This window comes from Carettochelys insculpta, chromosome 2, assembly GCF_033958435.1.
Source record: "Carettochelys insculpta isolate YL-2023 chromosome 2, ASM3395843v1, whole genome shotgun sequence".
Taxonomy (NCBI): Eukaryota; Metazoa; Chordata; order Testudines; family Carettochelyidae; genus Carettochelys; species Carettochelys insculpta.
This window is the reverse complement of record NC_134138.1, coordinates 2,211,873-2,229,912: the sequence shown is the minus strand read 5'-3', so window position 1 is coordinate 2,229,912 and position 18,040 is coordinate 2,211,873. Positions and strand designations below refer to the sequence as shown.

Below are 18,040 nucleotides of genomic sequence, written 5' to 3'. Positions count from 1 at the left end.
GTCCAGGCATATATTGTACCACTTCCCCTCTCCAGAACAGCTTCTGCACTGCTGGTTCCCTACAGGCAAATGGTATCATGTTTTCAGGAAGGGATAACAGCATCCTTCCAGGGACCTAATCCAGGGAAAAAATGCTGAAAGGCCGTTCACTCCTTGTGTAGCTCCACTCATGCAGTGGAGGTACACCAGGGAGGACCACTACCCAAAATCAAAAGCCCTTACAAGCCTGCATTGTAAACTCCACTCTGCCACTGGTCAGGGTGTGTTTTCATCCTTGCTCTTGTCTTCTTATGCATATGTGAAAGTGCTGTCTGTCCTGATACCCTGGACTTCCCCTTCCCACAGGCAGGCGGGGATCTGAGCAGGGCTTACTCACACCTTGCCACACATTTTTATTTTCGGATGGAACAAGAGACTTGGTACCACACCGTATCCAATCAATGAATTCTTCATCCCAATTCAGGAAAAGAGAAGAGGAGATTGTAACGAAGCTATTGAATAGAACATTTATTATTTCCCCAGTGCGTTTGTTTTGTGTCGCTTGCTCTATCCAGTTGTTGGCAGACAGCTCCCAGCTGAGCCTCCCATCTTTACCAGACAGATGGTTAAATTCGTTCCTCACAGCCAAATCTAGAAAATCCCATTATCATTCCGAATTCAATGGCCTCTGCTAATTATCAAGTCCGGGAGTCCACCTATGCAGAGCCATCGAGGGTGGCCATGCTTCAAGGATAGCTATCTGCAAATGAGAACTTTGGGATGAAATATTTCTGGACTTTCTGACGCATGGAGATGAATGTATTTTCTGAAGACGGCATGTCAGAGTCCGATGGAAATGGGTTCATGTTGATTCTTGGCACTGGCAATTTAATAGCATGTACAAATCCCTTCAACAAAGGGAGTGGAAAGATGCGGGGAAGGTAGAAACCTGTGTTTCAAGCAGAGAAACAAAAATATATTAAACTAAGACTAGAAAAAGGAAGTGTGTTTTATACATATCTTGTCTGGCACTGGTAAAGGGCTTACCCTCTGTTACTATAAGACTAGAAAAGAGACACACAACAGTTCTGAATAGTACCGTGATGGCTGTTCCTTTCCATCAGGTGCGTTCCTACCGCTGGCCAAAACGGATGTTAGTGTGTTACCCAAATATCATACAATCATCCACACATTTATGGTATGAACTTAAGATTGCCAATAGTGCACGTACTGGGATTGAACTTTCACAACAGCCCCTGTGCCCCAGAAATGACTGACTAGAGGAGAGCACATACTATAAAAATGGCCTGAATGGGTCAGAGCAATAGCCCAGTAACCTGTCTTCCGACAGGTGCCAGTGCCAGGCGTTCAGAGGGAATTAACACAACTGGGCAATTTCAAGTCATCCATGCCTTGTCGTTGTCCAGTCTTAGCTTCTAAGAATGGGAGGTTTAAGGACATCCAGGGGATACGGCTGTGTCCCTGACCATCTTCGGTAATAGCCATTGAAGGATCTGGCTTCCGTGTACTTATCTAACTCTTTGCTTTTGGCCTCCACACCCTCCCCTGGCAAAGGAGTTCCACAGGTTGACGTGTTGTGTGAAGTACGTCCTTCTGTTTGTTCTACACCTGCTGCCTGCCGATTTCATTGGGTGAACCCTCGATCTTCTGTTATGTGAAAGGGAAAATAACATTTCCTTCCTCATTTTCTCCATAGCATGCACGATTTTATAGACCTCGGCCATACCCTGTTAGTCACCTCTCTCCTAAACCGAACAGCCCCAGGCTCTAATCTCTCACTGGATGGAAACTGGTCTACAACTCTAATAATTGTTCTCGTCCTTCGCTGAACCTTCTCCAGGTCACACACTGTGTATTTTTTGAGATGGGGCAACCAGCACCGCACAGCTCTACATACAGCTGCAGCTGCTGACTGATCCCTGGCTTGGTGGGAATATAAGAATAAAAGAACGTAAGAACGGCCATACTCGGTCAGACCAAAGGTCCATCCAGCCCAGTATCCCGTCTGCCGACAGTGGCCAATGCCAGGTGCCCCAGAGAAGGAGAACAGAAGACAATGATCAAGTGATTTATCTCCTGCCATCCATCTCCTGCCCTTGTTCTGAAGGCCAGGGCACCATACTGTACCCCTGGCTAATAGCCATTTATGGACCTAACCTGCAAAAATTTATCAAGCTCTTTTTTAAACCCTAACAGAGTCCTGGCCTTCACAGCCTCCCTGTTTTAATTATCCCTTCCTGTTTTAATTATCCCTGTTTTAATTATTCCTAACATCCTATTTGCTTTACTGACTGCCGCTGCACATTTTGTGGATGTTTTCAGTGAACTATCCACTATAATTCCAAGATCCCTTTCCTGATCTGTCGTAGCTAAATTTGCCCCCATCATATTGTATGTATCATTGGGGTTACTTTTCCCAATGTGCACGACCTTACACTTACCCACATTAAATTTCATTTGCCATTTTGCTGCCCAATCACTCAGTGTGCTGAGATCTTTTTGAAGTTCTTCACAGTCTGCTTTGGCTTTGACTATCCTGAACAGTTTGGTGTCATCTGCAAACTTTGCCACCTCACTGCTTAGCCCCTTCTCTAGATCATTGACGAATAAGTTGAACAGGATCGGTCCCAGGACTGACCCTTGGGGAACACCACTAGTTACCCCCCTCCATTGTGAAAATTTACCATTTATTCCTACCCTTTGTTTCCTGTCTTTTAACCAGTTCCCAATCCATGATAGGATCTTTCCTCCTATCCCATGACCACCTAATTTACATAAGAGCCTTTGGTGAGGGACCGTGTCAAAGGCTTTCTGGAAATCTAAGTATACTATGTCTACTGGATCCCCCCTTGTGATGGGGTTCGGGGTCCCCCAAGCTCTGCACCCCATCTGTAGGCAGGAGTGACTCTCACTCAGTAGGAAAACAGTGGGTTTATTAGCCGACAGGACACAGCATCGAACAGAGGGCAGAGACAGGCAGTCCAATCCATGTTGGTGAGACGAGGCCCTGAGGGGCCCCTGGAGCCAGAGCCTTACCCCCTCCTTGGTCTCACTCTCTCCCAGCCCAGACTAACTGCTTCCAACAACAAGTGGGTCTGTCCCACGAAAGCTCACCAAATAAACTATTTTGCTAGTCTTTAAAGTGCTACTTGACTGCTTTTGGTTTTGATACTGTATAGACTAGCACGGCTTCCTCTCTGTTGCTTCAAACTCCCAGTTCCAATTCAAACCCATCAGGCTCCACCTCCTCCTTTGTCTCCAGTACAAAGGTGTTACCTGGTCGTCAAGGTTACCCTCAGCAGGAGCCCCACACCTTCTGTGAGCCACTCACATACACACAGGTATCCCCCACTCCATCACACCCCTGTCCGCATGCTTTTTAACCCCTTCAAAGAACTCTAATAGATTAGTAAGACACAACTTCCCCTTACAGAAACCATGTTGAGTTTTGCTCAACAAACCATGTTCTTCTACGTGTCTGACAATTTTATTCTTTACTATTGTTTCTACTAATTTGCCCATTACTGACGTCAGACTTACCGGTCTATAATTGCTAGGGTCTCCTTTAGAGCCCTTTTTAAATATTGGTGTTATATTAGCTATCTTCCAATCACTGGGTACCGAAGCTGATTTAAAGGATAGGTTACAAACCACCGTTAGTGGTTCCGCAATTTCACATTTGAGTTCTTTCAGAACCCTTGGTTGAATACCATCCGGTCCCGGAGACTTGTGACTGTTTAGCCTATCAATTAGTTCCAAAACCTCCTCTAATGACACTTCAGTCTGGGACAGTTCCGCAGATTTGTCACCTATAAAGGACGGCTCAGATTTGGGAAAGAAAGGTTACTCACCGTAGTAACGGTGGTTCTTCGAGATGTGTCCCCGTGGGTGCTCCACATTAGGTGTCGGGCTCGCCCGGCGCCGCAGATCGGATCTTCCAAGCAGTTTCTGCCGGACCGCACATGCGCCGGTGCGCGCCGCTCCCCCGCGCGCTCCCGGCCATGTGCGCGATCCGGTCCCCGCCAGTTCCTTGACCAACCGCCTCGGATGCTCCTGCAAAACACTAAACAGAGATCCGGAGCGGGGAGGATGGGCGGGTAGTGGAGCACCCACGGGGACACATCTCGAAGAACCACCGTTACTACGGTGAGTAACCTTTCTTTCTTCTTCGAGTGTCCCCGTGGGTGCTCCACATTAGGTGACTACCCAGCAGTAACCCAAGATAGGAGGTGGGTAATCGGATTATGTGCAGCTTGTCCCCGAGAGGACCGCTGCCAAGAGACGGGTATCCTCTTGGAATACCCTGTGAAGGGCGTAATGTTTGGCGAAGGTGTCACAGGATGACCAGGTCGCCACGCTGCAAATGTCTTTTAGCGCAACGCCCTTGAAAAAAGGCTGTTGATGCTGCCACCGCCCTAGTGGAATGAGCCCTGGGCGTGGCCAGTAAAGGAGTCTTTTTGAGTTTGTAGCACATTTTTATGCAAGATACGATGTGCTTAGAGATTCTCTGCGAAGAGAGACATTCTCCTTTTGATTTGGGAGCGATAGAGACTAGGAGCCTATCCGTTCTCCGGAAGGACTTGGTCCTGTCCATATAGAAAGCTAGCGCCTGCTCACGTCCAGGAGGTGTAGGCGCACCTCTTTGTTAGAGTTATGAGGCTTTGGATAAACAAGGGTAAACAATAGGTTCGTTAGTATGAAACTCAGAAAGAAACTTTAGGAACAAAGGCTGGATGCAGCCGTATGGTTACCGCCTCCTTGGAAAAACAGCGCAGGGCGGCGTTGCCATAACTGCCTCAAGCTCGCTCACCCTGCGAGCTGACGTGATTGCGAGAAGAAAGGTCGTCTTCATCATAAGGAGGCGGAGGGAAACCGTGGCCAAAGGCTCAAACGGTGGTCCCCTTTTCGCATTAAGCACCAGGTCCGAGTTCCACAGAGGTGGAAGCGGTTTCTGAGGGGGGTATAGGCTTACCAGCCCTTTGAAGAACCTGGTAACCATGGGATGGGCGAACACCGTGTGCCCTTCCTCTTCGTGTCTGAACACCAAAATGGCGGCCAGGTGGACCTGAAACAAGGATAGCGAGAGTCCTCCTCTCTTGAGGTCCAGTAAATACTCTAATATCACAGCCATAGGCACCGAAAGGGGGCTAGCTGTTTGGTAGAACACCATGCCGTAAAGCGAGTCCATTTCTGCTTGAAGGTCTTCCTGGTGGAAGTCCTCCTGCTACTTTCTAGGACTTGCTGCACTTCCTCCGTACATGTGCTCTCTAGGGAGCTGAGCCATGGATTAACCACGTTTGTAGTCGCAGGCTTTGGGGGTGCGGATGCACTATGGACCCCTGGGCTTGCGTGAGCAGATCCCGCGCCACCGGAGGGGACATCGGTGGCCGGTCCGACATGCGCAGGAATAGGGGGAACCATTGCTGTCGATCCCACGTTGGGACTATCGGGATCATTCAGGTTCCTTCCCTCCTGGCTTTCTGCAACACTTTGTGGATGAGCACTGTGGGAGGGAAAGCGTAAAGCAGGGGGCCCCTCCATGAGATCGCGAAGGCATCCCTCAGGGACCCCCGTCCCAGTCCTGCCCTGGAGCAGAATCGTGGGCACTTCTTGTTGTGCTGAGTAGCAAACAGGGTCTATCTGGGGAAAAACCCCATGCGTGGAAAAATCGGTTGCAGCAGATCGGGACGGATCTGCCACTCGTGCGTGAGTGCGAAACGCCTACTCAGCTGGTCTGCCTTCAGATTGCGAGCGCCTGGTAAGTACGAGGCTTTCAAGGTTATATTGTTGGCGATGCAGCAGTTCCACAACCGGACTGCTTCTACACATAAGGCACGGGACCGAGCTCCTCCTTGCCGATTTATATAAAACATGGTGGAGGTATCGTCTGTACTGATCCCGACTACCTTGCCTTTCAGTTGGTCTCGAAAGTGTCTGCAGGCGTTGAACACTGCTTTGAGCTCCAGTATATTTGTGTGCAGTGACTGCTCCATAGAGGACCACAGCCCTTGCGTCACCTCTTCGCCCATGTGTGCTCCCCACCCTATGAGGGGGGCATCTGTAGTAAGAAAAACCAATACGTGTGGTTGGTGGAAGGGTACCCTTGTTAGCAGGTTCTCGGGGTTTACCCACCATTGCAGGGATTTGCGCACCTCCGTTGTGGGCGACGCCATCCTGTGAACGGTGTGTGCTGCCGGTTTGTATACGCTCGCCAGCCAATGCTGCATGCTGCGCATGTGTAACCTGGCGTTCTGTTCTACGAAACGTCGCTGCTGCCATGTGGCCCAGCGGCTGTAAGCACGTCAGAACCGGCACCATAGGGCTGAAGGTGAAGCCTTGCGCGAGGGAGCCGATGGCCCGAAAGCGAGTCTCTGGTAGATACGCCCTCGCTGTAATAGAATTTATGCGTGCCCCTACGAACTCTATGTCCTGTGTGGGGTCTGTCTTTGATTTTGTCAGATTGATAAGCAGGCCGAGCGAAGAGAACGTGCCTGCTGTGACACATATTATGCGTAGTACCTCCTCCTTTGAGGCCTCTTTGAGTAGGCAGTCATTCAGATACTGGAATATAAATACCCCCTGTCTGTGCAGGTAGGCTGACACCACTGCCAAGGTCTTGGTGAAGACTCTGGGGGCTGAGGAGAGCCCAAACGGTAGGACCTTGTAAGTCGAGGGCTGCGAACCAATCTCCATCGTCTAGTGCCGTAAGGATGGAGGCGTTTGTGATCATCCGAAAACGTTGCTTGCGCAGGTACCGGTGAGGCCTCGAAAATCTAAGATGGACCTCCCCGTGAGGAAGTACCTCGAGTAGAACCCTCTCCCTTGCAGTTGCTCCGGCACTCTTTCCACTGCCCCTACGAGCATGAGATGGTCTACCTCCTGCTTGAGCCTCGCTACATGGGAGGTCTCCTGGAGGTGGGGCCCCGGGTGGAGGTCATGGCGGTGGGAGCAACTGGGAGGGGATGGCGTACCCCGTGGCTATGATCTCCAGCACCCATGTGTCTGTGGTGATCCTTTGCCACTGGTTATAAAATGGTCGGATGATGGCCTTGAGCACTGGTTTCGTGCCCTCTGGAAGCGAGTCCATGAGGGAGGTCAACCTAATGTGGTTGTTGAAATTATGGTTCGCTAGATGCGCTGCGTAATTTGCCATTGGCAACAGTAGCGTGGAGGAGGAGTAGACCTTTCTGCCCAACAGCTCTAGCTTTTTGGCATGTTTGTTTATTCCCCCACGTTGCGATGACTCCACCACCAAAGAATTTGGTTGTGGGTGGCTGAACAGGAACTCCATGCCCTTCGTGGGCACGAAGTATTTTTTTTTTTTTTTTTTTGCTCTTTTGTGGACAGGCGGAATAGTCGCAGGAGTCTGCCATATCATAGTGGCAGACTCCAAGATTGCGTCATCAGCGGTATTGCTATTTTGGAGGAGGCCGGAGGTCTCAGATTTTTGAGGAGCTTATGGTGTTGCTCTTGCACCTTTGCTGTCTGGAAGCCTTGCGTGAAGGCCACCCTCGTAAAACAGCTCTTGGAACTGTTTGAGATCGTCCGGAGGATGGACGCCCCCCGGGGCCGTAGCCTCATCCGGGGAGGAAAGCGAGGAACCGCTGGGGTACGTCTTTCTGGACCCTTCCGGTTCCTGCTGATGATGGTACACCCTCTCACTAGAGGTGTGCGAGGAAAAATCTTGGGGTTCCATAACCAGTCCCCCCTGAGATGCTTAAGTCTCTGTCACCGGTCACAATTGCCCTCGGGGGTACGAGATCGTTCGTAGGGATCTTTCCCTAGTAGATTGCCGATGGTGTCTATGCCCTGCGTGGTAGGGGCGACCACGGCAGTATAAGCACTGGTCTTGGGAAGGTGACCTAGACCACTCCCTTGGTGCATACCCTTTGAGTCTGGGGGAGGGAGACCGTCGAGACCCTGGAGAGAGCGACTTTGCCTAATAGTCCAGCGGTTCAAATCCCAGGAAGGGTGGAGGTGGTCCCAGCCAGGGTGAGGCTGGTTGCAGAAATGGAGAAGGGGGCTCCGGGTAGGCCAAGGAGGGGGGGGACCCCTGCCTTCTAGTTGGAGTCTGCAACATAGCGGAGGGCTGTGAGAAAGCAACTACACAGCCCTGTGCGGAGAGGGGCTGCAATGCCTCCTCTTGTGTGCAGTCTTCCCCCTCCCTTGAGGAGGTAACTGCGCCCCTGACATACAGGGGATCCCGGTCCCGTCCGCACCGAGCTCGGCACACTCGAAGTCGGTGCCGCATGTGCGGTGTCCTTCGGTGCCGGCAGGCTGCGTGCCTGCGCGCTCTGCACCGCCGGTTTTCCGGGGGTCGGTGGTACCGGCGCTTGTTTAGCCGCCGCCCTGCCCGCGGTGCGGGGCGGCTGGCTGATTATCGAAGGGTGAGCCGCTTGCATGTGGCTCTCCGTGCCGCCGCCGATCAGCTGTTGCTGCGGCTGGGGGCTGCTCGCTCCTCCTGTCCCGCTCGTTGTTGCTGCCGGCAGGGATCGGGCTGGGGGGCATACAGGGCATTCCGGCGTCCGCACCGAGCTCGGCACGCTCAAGGGCGGTGCCGCACGTGCGGTGTCCTCCAGTGCCGGCAGGCTACGTGCCTGCGCGCTCTGCACCGCCGGTTCCCCAGGGGTCGGTGCCGCTGCCCGCGGTGCCGCTGGTACCAGCGCTTGTTTAGCCGCCGCCCTGCCTGCGGTGCGGGGCGGCTGGCTGATTATCGGAGGCTGAGCTGCTTCCACGTGGCTCTCCGTGCCGCTGCCGATCAGCTGTTGCTGCGGCTGGGGGCTGCTCGCTCCTCCCGTCCCGCTCGCTGTTGCTGCCGGCAGGGATCGGGCTGGGGAGCATACAGGGGATTCCGGCCCCGTCCACACCGAGCTCGGCACGCTCGAGGGCGATGCCGCATGTACGGTGTCCTCCGGTGCCGGCAGGCTGCGTGCCTGCGCGCTCTGCACCGCCGGTTCCCCAGGGGTCGGTGCCGCTGCCTGCGGTGCCGCCGGTACCGGCGTTTGCTTAGCCGCCGCCCTGCCTGCGGTGCGGGGCGGCTGGCTGAGTATTGGAGGCTGAGCCGTTTCCACGTGGCTCTCCGTGCCGCCGCCGATCAGCTGTTGCTGCGGCTGGGGGCTGCTTGCTCCTCCCGTCCCGCTCGCTGTTGCTGCCGGCAGGGATCGGGCTGGAGATACTTTCCTCCGTTTCTGCGCTGATGGAGTGAGGGAGGCAGCTTTCCTTTTAAGGGCCCCGGAGGGTCCCTCCTGCTGCGGCCGCTCCGGCGCTTCTGGCTGGAGGGCCTTATCAAGAAGCAGCATTTTTTTTTTTTTTTTAAAGCCTGAAGAGGACATTGTTGGTGAGTCTTTGAGTTTTTAAGTGGGTACTTAGCACCTTCTTTGTGCCGTTTTCCCCGTCCGATGGTCTGCCTTAGCAGGAGGGCTGATAGCCCTAGCTCCTGGCCTCCGGCGCTTGTTACTGGGACTGGCTGAGCTGTCCCTCTCCTAGCTTGTTCGTTGTTGTTTTTTTTTTTTTTTTTTTTTTACAAAATAACAACCGGCTAGCTTATAGTAGCCTAAGTGCCTGAAAAAAACTTTAAGAAAAAACAGATAAAGTCGTTGAATACACTACTTGGCCTTAGCCTAGTTGGATTCCGTCTGCAGCCGACGGCGGTTAAGAGGAACTGGCGGGGACCGGATCGCGCACATGGCCGGGAGCGCGCGGGGGAGCGGCGCGCACCGGCGCATGCGCGGTCCGGCAGAAACTGCTTGGAAGATCCGATATGCGGTGCCGGGCGAGCCCGACACCTAATGTGGAGCACCCACGGGGACACTCGAAGAAGAATCTCTCTAACATCCTCAGCTGTGAAGACTGAAGCAAAGAAATCATTTAGTTTTTCCGCAATGGCATTATCTTCCTTGATTGCTCCTTTTATGTCTCTATCGTCCAGGGGCCCCACTGTTTTTTTAGCAGGCTTCCTGCTTCTAATGTACTTAGAAAACATTTTACTATTGTTTTTTGAATTTATGGCTAACTGTTCCTCAAAATCTTTTTTGGCTTTTCTTATTACATTTTTACATTTAAGTTGGCAGTGTTTATGTTCCTTTCTATTTTGATCACTAGGATTTGACTTCCACTTTTTAAAAGATGCCTTTTTATCTCTCACTGCCTCTTTTACATGGTTGTTAAGCCACCGTGGCTCTTTTTTAGGTCTCTTAGGCTACGTCTACACGTGAAGCCAACATCGAAATAGGCTATTTCGATGAATAACGTCTACACGTCCTCCAGGGCTGGCAACGTCGATGTTCAACTTCGACGTTGCGCGGCACCACATCGAAATAGGCGCTGCGAGGGTACGTCTACACGCCAAAGTAGCACACATCGAAATAAGGGTGCCAGGCACAGCTGCAGACAGGGTCACAGGGTGGACTCAACAGCAAGCCGCTCCCTTAAAGGGCCCCTCCCAGACACAGTTGCACTAAACAACACAAGATACACAGAGCCGACAACTGGTTGCAGACCCTGTGCCTGCAGCATGGATCCCCAGCTGCCGCAGCAGCAGCCAGAAGCCCTGGGCTAAGGACTGCTGCCCACGGTGACCATAGAGCCCTGCAGGGGCTGGAGAGAGAGCATCTCTCAACCCCCCAGCTGATGGCCGCCATGGAGGACCCGGCAATTTCAACGTTACGGGACGTGGATCGTCTACACGGTCCCTACTTCGACGTTGAACGTCGAAGTAGGGCGCTATTCCGGTCCCCTCATGAGGTTAGCGACTTCGACGTCTCGCCGCCTAACGTCGAAGTTAACTTCGAAATAGCGCCCGACGCGTGTAGCCGCGACGGGCGCTATTTCGAAGTTAGTGCTGCTACTTTGAAGTAGTGTGCACGTGTAGACACAGCTTTACTGTGTTTTTTAATTTGGGGTCTACATTTAAGTTGGGCCTCTAATATGGTATCTTTGAAAAGTTTCCATGCAGCTTGCAGGGATTTTACTCTAGTTACTCTACCTTTTAATTTCTGTTGAACTAACCTCCTCATTTTTGTGTAATTCCCCTTTTTGAAATTAAATACCAGAGTGTTGGACTGCTGCGGTGTTCTTCCCAACACAGGAATATCAAATGTTATTATGTTACGGTCACTATTTCCAAGCGGTCCTGTAACAGTTTCCTCTTGGACCAGATCCTGTGTTCCACTCAGTACTAAATCAAGATTTGCCTCTCCCCTTGTGGGTTCCTCTACCAGCTGCTCCAAGAAGCAGTCATTTCAGGCATCAAGAAATTCTCTCTCTGAATCCCTTCCTGAGGTGACATGTACCCAGTCAATATGGGGATAACTGAAATCCCCCATTATTAGTGAGTTTTTTATTTTGATAGCCTCTTTAATCTCCCTTAGCATTTCAGCATCACTATCACTGTCCTGGTCAGGTGGTTGATAATATATCCCTAGTGCTATATTCCCATCAGGGGAAGGAATTGCTATCCATAGTGATTCTGTGGAACATTTTGATTCATTTAGGATTTTTATTTCATTTGATTCTGTATTATCTTTCCCATACAGTACCACTTTGCCACCCTCTCAACCCATTCCGTCCTTCTGATATATTTTATATCCCGGTATGATAGTGTCCCACTGATTGTCCTTATTCCACCAGGTTTCCATGATGCCTATTATTTCAGTCTCCTCCTTTGATATGAGGTACTCTAATTCACCCATCTTATTAGACAGACTTCTGGCATTTGTGTAAAAGCACTTTAAAAAACTACCACTGTTTATATGCCTGCCCTTCCCTGACGTATTGGATTCTTTTATATGTGATTGTTTCTCATCTGATCTGGCCGATACTCTATCATCTCCCTTCTTCTCTTTCTGACTGAAATCTAGAGAATCTCTATCAGTGGAGTCTTGCCTAAGAGAAGTCTCCGTCCGATCCACGTGCTTCGCCGCACCAATCGGCTTTCCCCCATCTCCTAGTTTAAACTCTGCTCTACGACCTTTTTAATGTTTAATGCCAGCAGCCTGGATCCACCTTGGCTTAGGTGGAGCCCATCGTTCCTGTATAGGCTCCCCCTACCCCAAAAGTGTCCCCAGTTCCTAATAAATCTAAACCCTTCTTCCCTGCACCATCGTCTCATCCACGCATTGAGACTCTGAAGTTCTGCCTGCCTACCTGGCCCTGCGCGTGGAACTGGAAGCATTTCTGAGAATGCCACCACAGAGGTCCTGGATTTCAGTCTCCTTCCTAGCAACCTAAATTTGGCCTCCATGACATCTCTCTCCGACCCTTCCCTATGTCATCGGTACCTACATGTGCCACAACCACCGGCTCTTCCCCACTACTGCATATAAGTCTGTCTAGATGCCTTGAAAGATCCGCAACCTTTGCATCAGGCAGGCAAGTCACCATATGGTTCTCCTGGTCATCACAAACCCAACTATCTACATTTCTAATGATTGAATCACCCACTACTAACACCTGCCTCTTCCTAACAACTGGTGTTCCCTCCCCCAGAGAGGTGTCCTCGGCGTGAGAGGATACCATAGCACCCTCTGGAAGGAGGGTCCCAACTGTGGGATGGTTTCCCTCTGCCCCCATTGACTGCTCTCCTTCCCTGAGCCTTTCATCCTCCTTACGAGCATCGGGGCTGTCAGATTGGAGGTGGGACAGCCCTACTACGTCCCGGAAAGCCTCATCAACATAGCTCTCTGCCTCCCTTAGCTCCTCCAGTTCAGCCACCCTGGTCTCCAAAGCCCGCACTCCGTCTCTGAGGGCCAGGAGCTCCTTGCATCGAGTGCGCACATACGCCACCCGTCCACAGGGTAGGTAATCGTACATATTACACTCAACACAATAAACAGGATAGTCCCTGCTCTCCTGCTGGTCCTCTGCCTGCATTTCCTCCTCTGATTTAATTTAACTCTATAGGGGGTTTTAAGTGAAAGTTTCAGAGGGGGATGTTATAAAAGATTTAAGGATGTTAGAAGTAACTAGCTCCCCCTCTAAACTCCCCTCTCCAAACTCCCGCCTGTTAGCAGTCGCCCAGTTTGCAAGAGCCCCGGTCGCAGCTGCTGCAGCCAGACACAGGGAGGTGGGCACCCCTTGGCTTTATATAATAGCATTATGATATTTTCTTGTTCTTTCTCCGTTTCCTAAGGATTCCTCCAAGTCTCAGTTTTTTTTGACTGCCACTGCAGCTTAAGCAGATTATTCAGAGAACTCGCCACAGTGACTCCAAGAGCTTTTGAACGATAACAGCTAATTTAGGTACTGTCATTTTGTACTCATGTTGAGGTGATTATTTCCAGTGTGCACTACTTTGTATTTGTTAGCATCAAATTTCACCTCCCCTGGTGTTGCCTGGTTTGTGAGATCTCTTTGTAATGCTTCACAGTCAGCTTTGGACTTAACCATCTCTCACAATGGGCAGTCTATAGGCAGTCTTGCCTGGCGGTGTGAGCAGGAATAGGAAATCAGGCCAGGCCAGTGCAGAGATGGAGCTAGTACATTTGCAACCTAAGCAGAAATATTGGGCGGGGGGGGGAGATTTACTTCTCATCCCTCCCCTAAAAGTACTAATGCTTTATTTCCATAAAACAAAATATCTACACAAGCTGTGCTAATGCACTTGTTACAGAGCCCATGTTCAGTAGGAGGAACGGTATTGCCACAGACTCACAGAACATTACAGCTACAAGGAACCCCGGGAGGTCATTGACTGCAGTGTCCTGCCCGCATGGCAGGTCCACGCACAATCTGGAATGATCATCCCTGACAGCTGTTTGTCCAGCCTGCTCTTAAGACTCTCCCGTGACAGTGATGCCACAACCTCCCTAGACAATTTATTCCAGTGCTTACCCAGCCTGACAGGTATGAAGCTTTTCTTAATGTCCAACCTAAACCTCACCTGCTGGAATTTCATAGCATCCTAGGGCTGGAAGGGACCTCAGGAGGTCATCTAGTCCAGCCCCCTGCTTCATAGAATCATAGAACGCTAGGACTGGAAGGGGCCTTGAGAGGTCATTGAGTCCAGCCCCCTGCCCTCATGGCAGGACCAAGTACTGTCTAGACCATCCCTGATAGACGTTTAACTAACCTGTTCTTAAATATCTCCAGAGATGGAGATTCTACAACCTCCCTAGGCAACAAACACGATCAACCCCAACTAAATCATCCCTGCCAGGATCTCGTCAAGCTGGGACTTAAAAACCTCTAGAAATGGGGAATCCACCACCTCTCCAGGTAACGCATTCCTGGTGAAGTAGTTTTTCCTAATATCCAGGACACAACCAGCAGACCAATCATTAATTTGCTTCCCCGCCTCCCTGCCAAACACAGCTGGAAAGGGTAAGTCCCACTCTTCCCAGCCATGAGTTCTAATGCACTCAGGACATACTCAGGGCTTGGCCAAGGGGCTGGAATGAGAACCACGCTGTGATGGGGTTCTGGGGTCCCCCAAGCTCTGCACCCTGTCCGCAGGCAGGAGAGTCTCACTCAGCAGGAAAACAGCGGGTTTATTAGCTGACAGGACACAGCATTGTATAGAGGAATTAGTACAGCAGGCAGAGACAGCCAGTCCAATGCATGCTGAGGACAGGAGGCCTCGAGGGGCCCCCAGAGCTGGGGCCTGGCCCCCTCCTTTGTCTCTCTCTCTCCCAGCCCAGACTAACTGCTTCCAACTCCCAGTTCCAATTCAAACCCCTCGGGCTCCACCTCCTCCTTTGTCTGCAGTACAAAGGTGTTACCTGGTCGTCAAGGTTACCCTCAGCAGGAGCCCCACACCCTCTGTGAGCCACACACACACACACAGGTATCCCCCACTCCATCACACACGCAAGAGAGATGTTGGTCACCTACTCCTCCAGTTCCCTGCCTCTCTGGGCCGAGCTGCGCTCAGGGACAGAGCGAAGCGGCCGCTGGGGCAGGAAACCATTTTCACTGCCTCAGCCTGGCAGCAAGCAACATTCCCGCTGGCCTCAGACCGCAGGTGACAACGACTGCAGAGATGTGGCCCTGCTCCAGGCACCCGCTGTGGGCCACTAGGACAGCAGGGAACTCCCACCACCGGCTTTATTCAGTCACATGCCCCTTTTGTAACTGAGCTGGCTGCAACCCAGGTCACACTAGTGGAATGGCTGTTCCCACGGGAGCCCTTTTATTCCCCCGCCCCCGGAACGGCTGTGGCTATGGGAACCATTTGCTCGATGCCCCGCCCCATATCCATAGGTTGGTTGGTTGGCTGTACTCGTTGGACATCTGGTCCCAAACTGCTGTTTGAGCTTTCTGCCAGGAGATCTGCTCTCTCCCCGCGTGTTTGTCCTGGCCCCAGTACCTCAGGGCCCCAGTCCCAGTGAAGGCTTCGGTACTGAACTCAGAGCCCTGCGCCTGACCAGGCAAAGCTTTTTGGGAGGTCACTATTAACGCAGGCGAGAAACAGCCCACATGGAGGCAGCAGGTGGCAAAGCAAGGACCAGGGCAAACTGTGAAAGTCCATCTCCTGGAGAGTGCGCTAGTGAAGGGGGGAGCCATTACTTACGCTGGGGTGGCCTCTTTCGAGCCAGAGCATTGGTCTCTCCCAGACGCAGGATGGCCTGGCTCCTGGCATAGAAACAGGAGTTACTCTCCGCCCTCTGCCAGGAGAGGGTGCGACAGGGAACCTGCACGCGTGAGCCTGCTCCTGGCTGGTGTTATGACATCCCGCCCCGCCCCATGAAGTTGCTGTGTGGGATTTCCACGTGCCATGTTTCTGTTTGGCGCTGATGGGATGGGACAGCAGCGTGGAATGAACAAGAATCAAAGGCCAGCAGCTTTAAAAACCGCTTTAGCCCAATCTAAGGGAACGTCTGCACAGCAGCCAGACGCCAGCAGCCCTGGGTTCAGACAGCAGGGCTATAAAACCACAGTGTACGTACACAGGCTCGGCTGGGCTCTGGATGCCCGCAAGGGGGCAGGCCCCAGCCTGAGCCCAGATAACTGTGCTGTGATTTTATAGCCCTGCCGCCCGAGTCAGCTGGTGCAGGCTGGCTGCAGGTGGTTTACCTGGAGGCTTCAGCCACTGCTTTACACTAGTGACTATCTGAGGGTTATTGCTCTGCATCCCTGCAGGGCACAGGGACGGTTGTGTGGTGCCTTAATTATGGATTTCCAGGTCTTAGCACATTTAGACCTAAGTTTAACCCGTCCCTAACTGTGACAGGGCACTGTGCCGACTCAGGGCACATTTCCCAAAGCTCTGACTGCGAGCGCTTTGAGCCAGGCTCTGAGTCCCTTATTGCTCTGCTAAGCCCCCGGCATTGTAAGCATAACAGCAGTACAACGCAATCAGACCCCACCTCCTCCCAGCGCCCGTGGCACTTGCTGTTACACTCGGCACCGTGAGGCTGGCTTTGCCTACAGGGCTCAGAAGAACAAACTGCTGTAACCCTTTGCAATGGCCACCCAAGGGCTTCTCGGCAAAGCCATGGGGACCACACAGCCTGCAGTGCGCACACCCCTCAGCGGCGCTCACCTCCCAATGGACGGCAAGGCCAGCACTGCGTTCGCACATTCCCATCTTCCAGCAGATTCTGGCTGCTTCAGATTCTCCAAATCCCTCTTCAGTTGCATTTTACAGAAATGGTTTATTGCGTCGATTGGCTCCACGGAGGCCTCTGGGCTGCTGGCAGCTGGAAAAGCCTCGCTCCTGCCCGCAGCTCTCTTGGCCTGCCAAAGGAAGCCAGACTCCGGTTCACATGAGCAAGGGCTGCCTGTGCAGGGGAGGTGCTGCTGCAGGTGTGACAGGCCACACATGGGAGACAGGCAGCCCCCACCAGGTGCATCCAACATGCCAGGCTCTGTCCCTTGTGCAGGGGAGAGCCTTTGAACACGCAGGAAAATCCTTCCTGCAGACACCCCCAACGTGAACACAGCGCCCCACGTCCCTGGTACCTGAGTGGCAGGACACACCCCTTCCGACGAGTGGGCACTAGCTGTGGGGGCTGCCTCTTGGGCTAGCTCACCCCATCAGCCCCTGGAGGGGCACAGCTGGGCCCCCTCTCCTGTGCGGGATCAGCCTGTGCTGGCCCTGCTCAGCTGCAGTAACTGCATCGTTACAGGGCTCAGGCTGCAGGCACTGGAGTGGGGGTTGGCCCAGGCCCCACCCTCCCCAAGACAGCCCTGGCTGCAGGTACCCGGCGGGGCTGGGGGGAGGTGAGGAAGCAGCAGGAGCAGGCAGGTGGTGGGGCTGGCGTGGCATTGCGATGTGTCCCTGGCAGACACTGGGCCGTGCCATGGCAGCTGGGCACGAGAAGGTCTCCACGCACCGACCTCACCTTTGGGCCACTGCCAGGGAAGCGCCTTTTCCCCACCCGGGCCTGGAACGGCTCCTCCTGCTCCACCATGCTGCTCCGGTGACCCGGGAGCAAAGGGACGAACCCAGCCAGCGCTGACCCCCACCCCCGCTCGCAGCACGCCGGGAGGGGAGGGGAGGATGTGGGAAGGCCACACTGCCCCAGAGCCGTGGCCGCCCTACAGCCCCATTGGGTTGCGCTGGTGCCACAAGCTGGGGGAGAGGGGTGAGCGGGCAGGAGGCGGCTGGCGCCAGGCTGGGAGCAGCAGTGAGACGCAGCAGCTTCCCCTGCTCTTGCAGCCCTGCCCCGGTGGTGCTGGAAAGGCCGGGCGTCCCCCCAGCAGTGTGCAGCCGCGGGATGAAGAGAGGAACCACACGGAGCTGGGGGGCCTAGTGGGTGCAGGACTTGGCTGGGCATGTTCGTGTGACGGGATTTCCAGCGCCCAAGAGAGGGCCCTGACCAGGGAGGCCAAGGAGCAGTGTGTGGGCACAGCCCCTTTCACTGAACCTGGCCCTCCCTTCCCCTGCCCCCACATCCCAGCAGCTCCGGCCCCACCCCGGCTGCTGGGCTTCACACGTGCACAGCTGCAAGGGAAGAGAAGGCCCCACGGGGTTCCCTGCGGGGCCAGCCCTGAAGCCCCCCTCATCTCCCGCATCCCACCTGGGTGTGTCAATTCCCTGCCCCCGCCAGGCCCCCTCCAGCACAAGCATTCCAGAAACCTGGCAGCCCTCAGCCCTGCC

At 53.2% G+C, this 18,040-nt stretch overlaps 1 protein-coding gene across 5 annotated transcripts in view; it reads right to left on the bottom strand.

Annotated features, from left to right (window-relative positions):
* Positions 1-218: 218 nt before the first annotated feature.
* Positions 219-18,040, bottom strand: part of WDR97 (WD repeat domain 97) — a 67,386-nt gene continuing 49,564 nt past the window's right edge. For 4 of the 5 annotated variants that reach the window (XM_074986435.1, XM_074986434.1, XM_074986437.1 and 1 more), the window contains 3 exons: positions 16,481-16,674; positions 15,509-15,570; positions 219-928 (listed from right to left, as the gene is read on the bottom strand). In XM_074986435.1, the coding sequence (XP_074842536.1) occupies positions 726-928; positions 15,509-15,570; positions 16,481-16,674 (459 nt within the window). In that variant the 3' untranslated portion in view covers positions 219-725. The remainder of the gene's footprint in view (positions 929-15,508; positions 15,571-16,480; positions 16,675-18,040) is intronic. The other variant, XM_074986439.1, reaches the window with a different exon arrangement.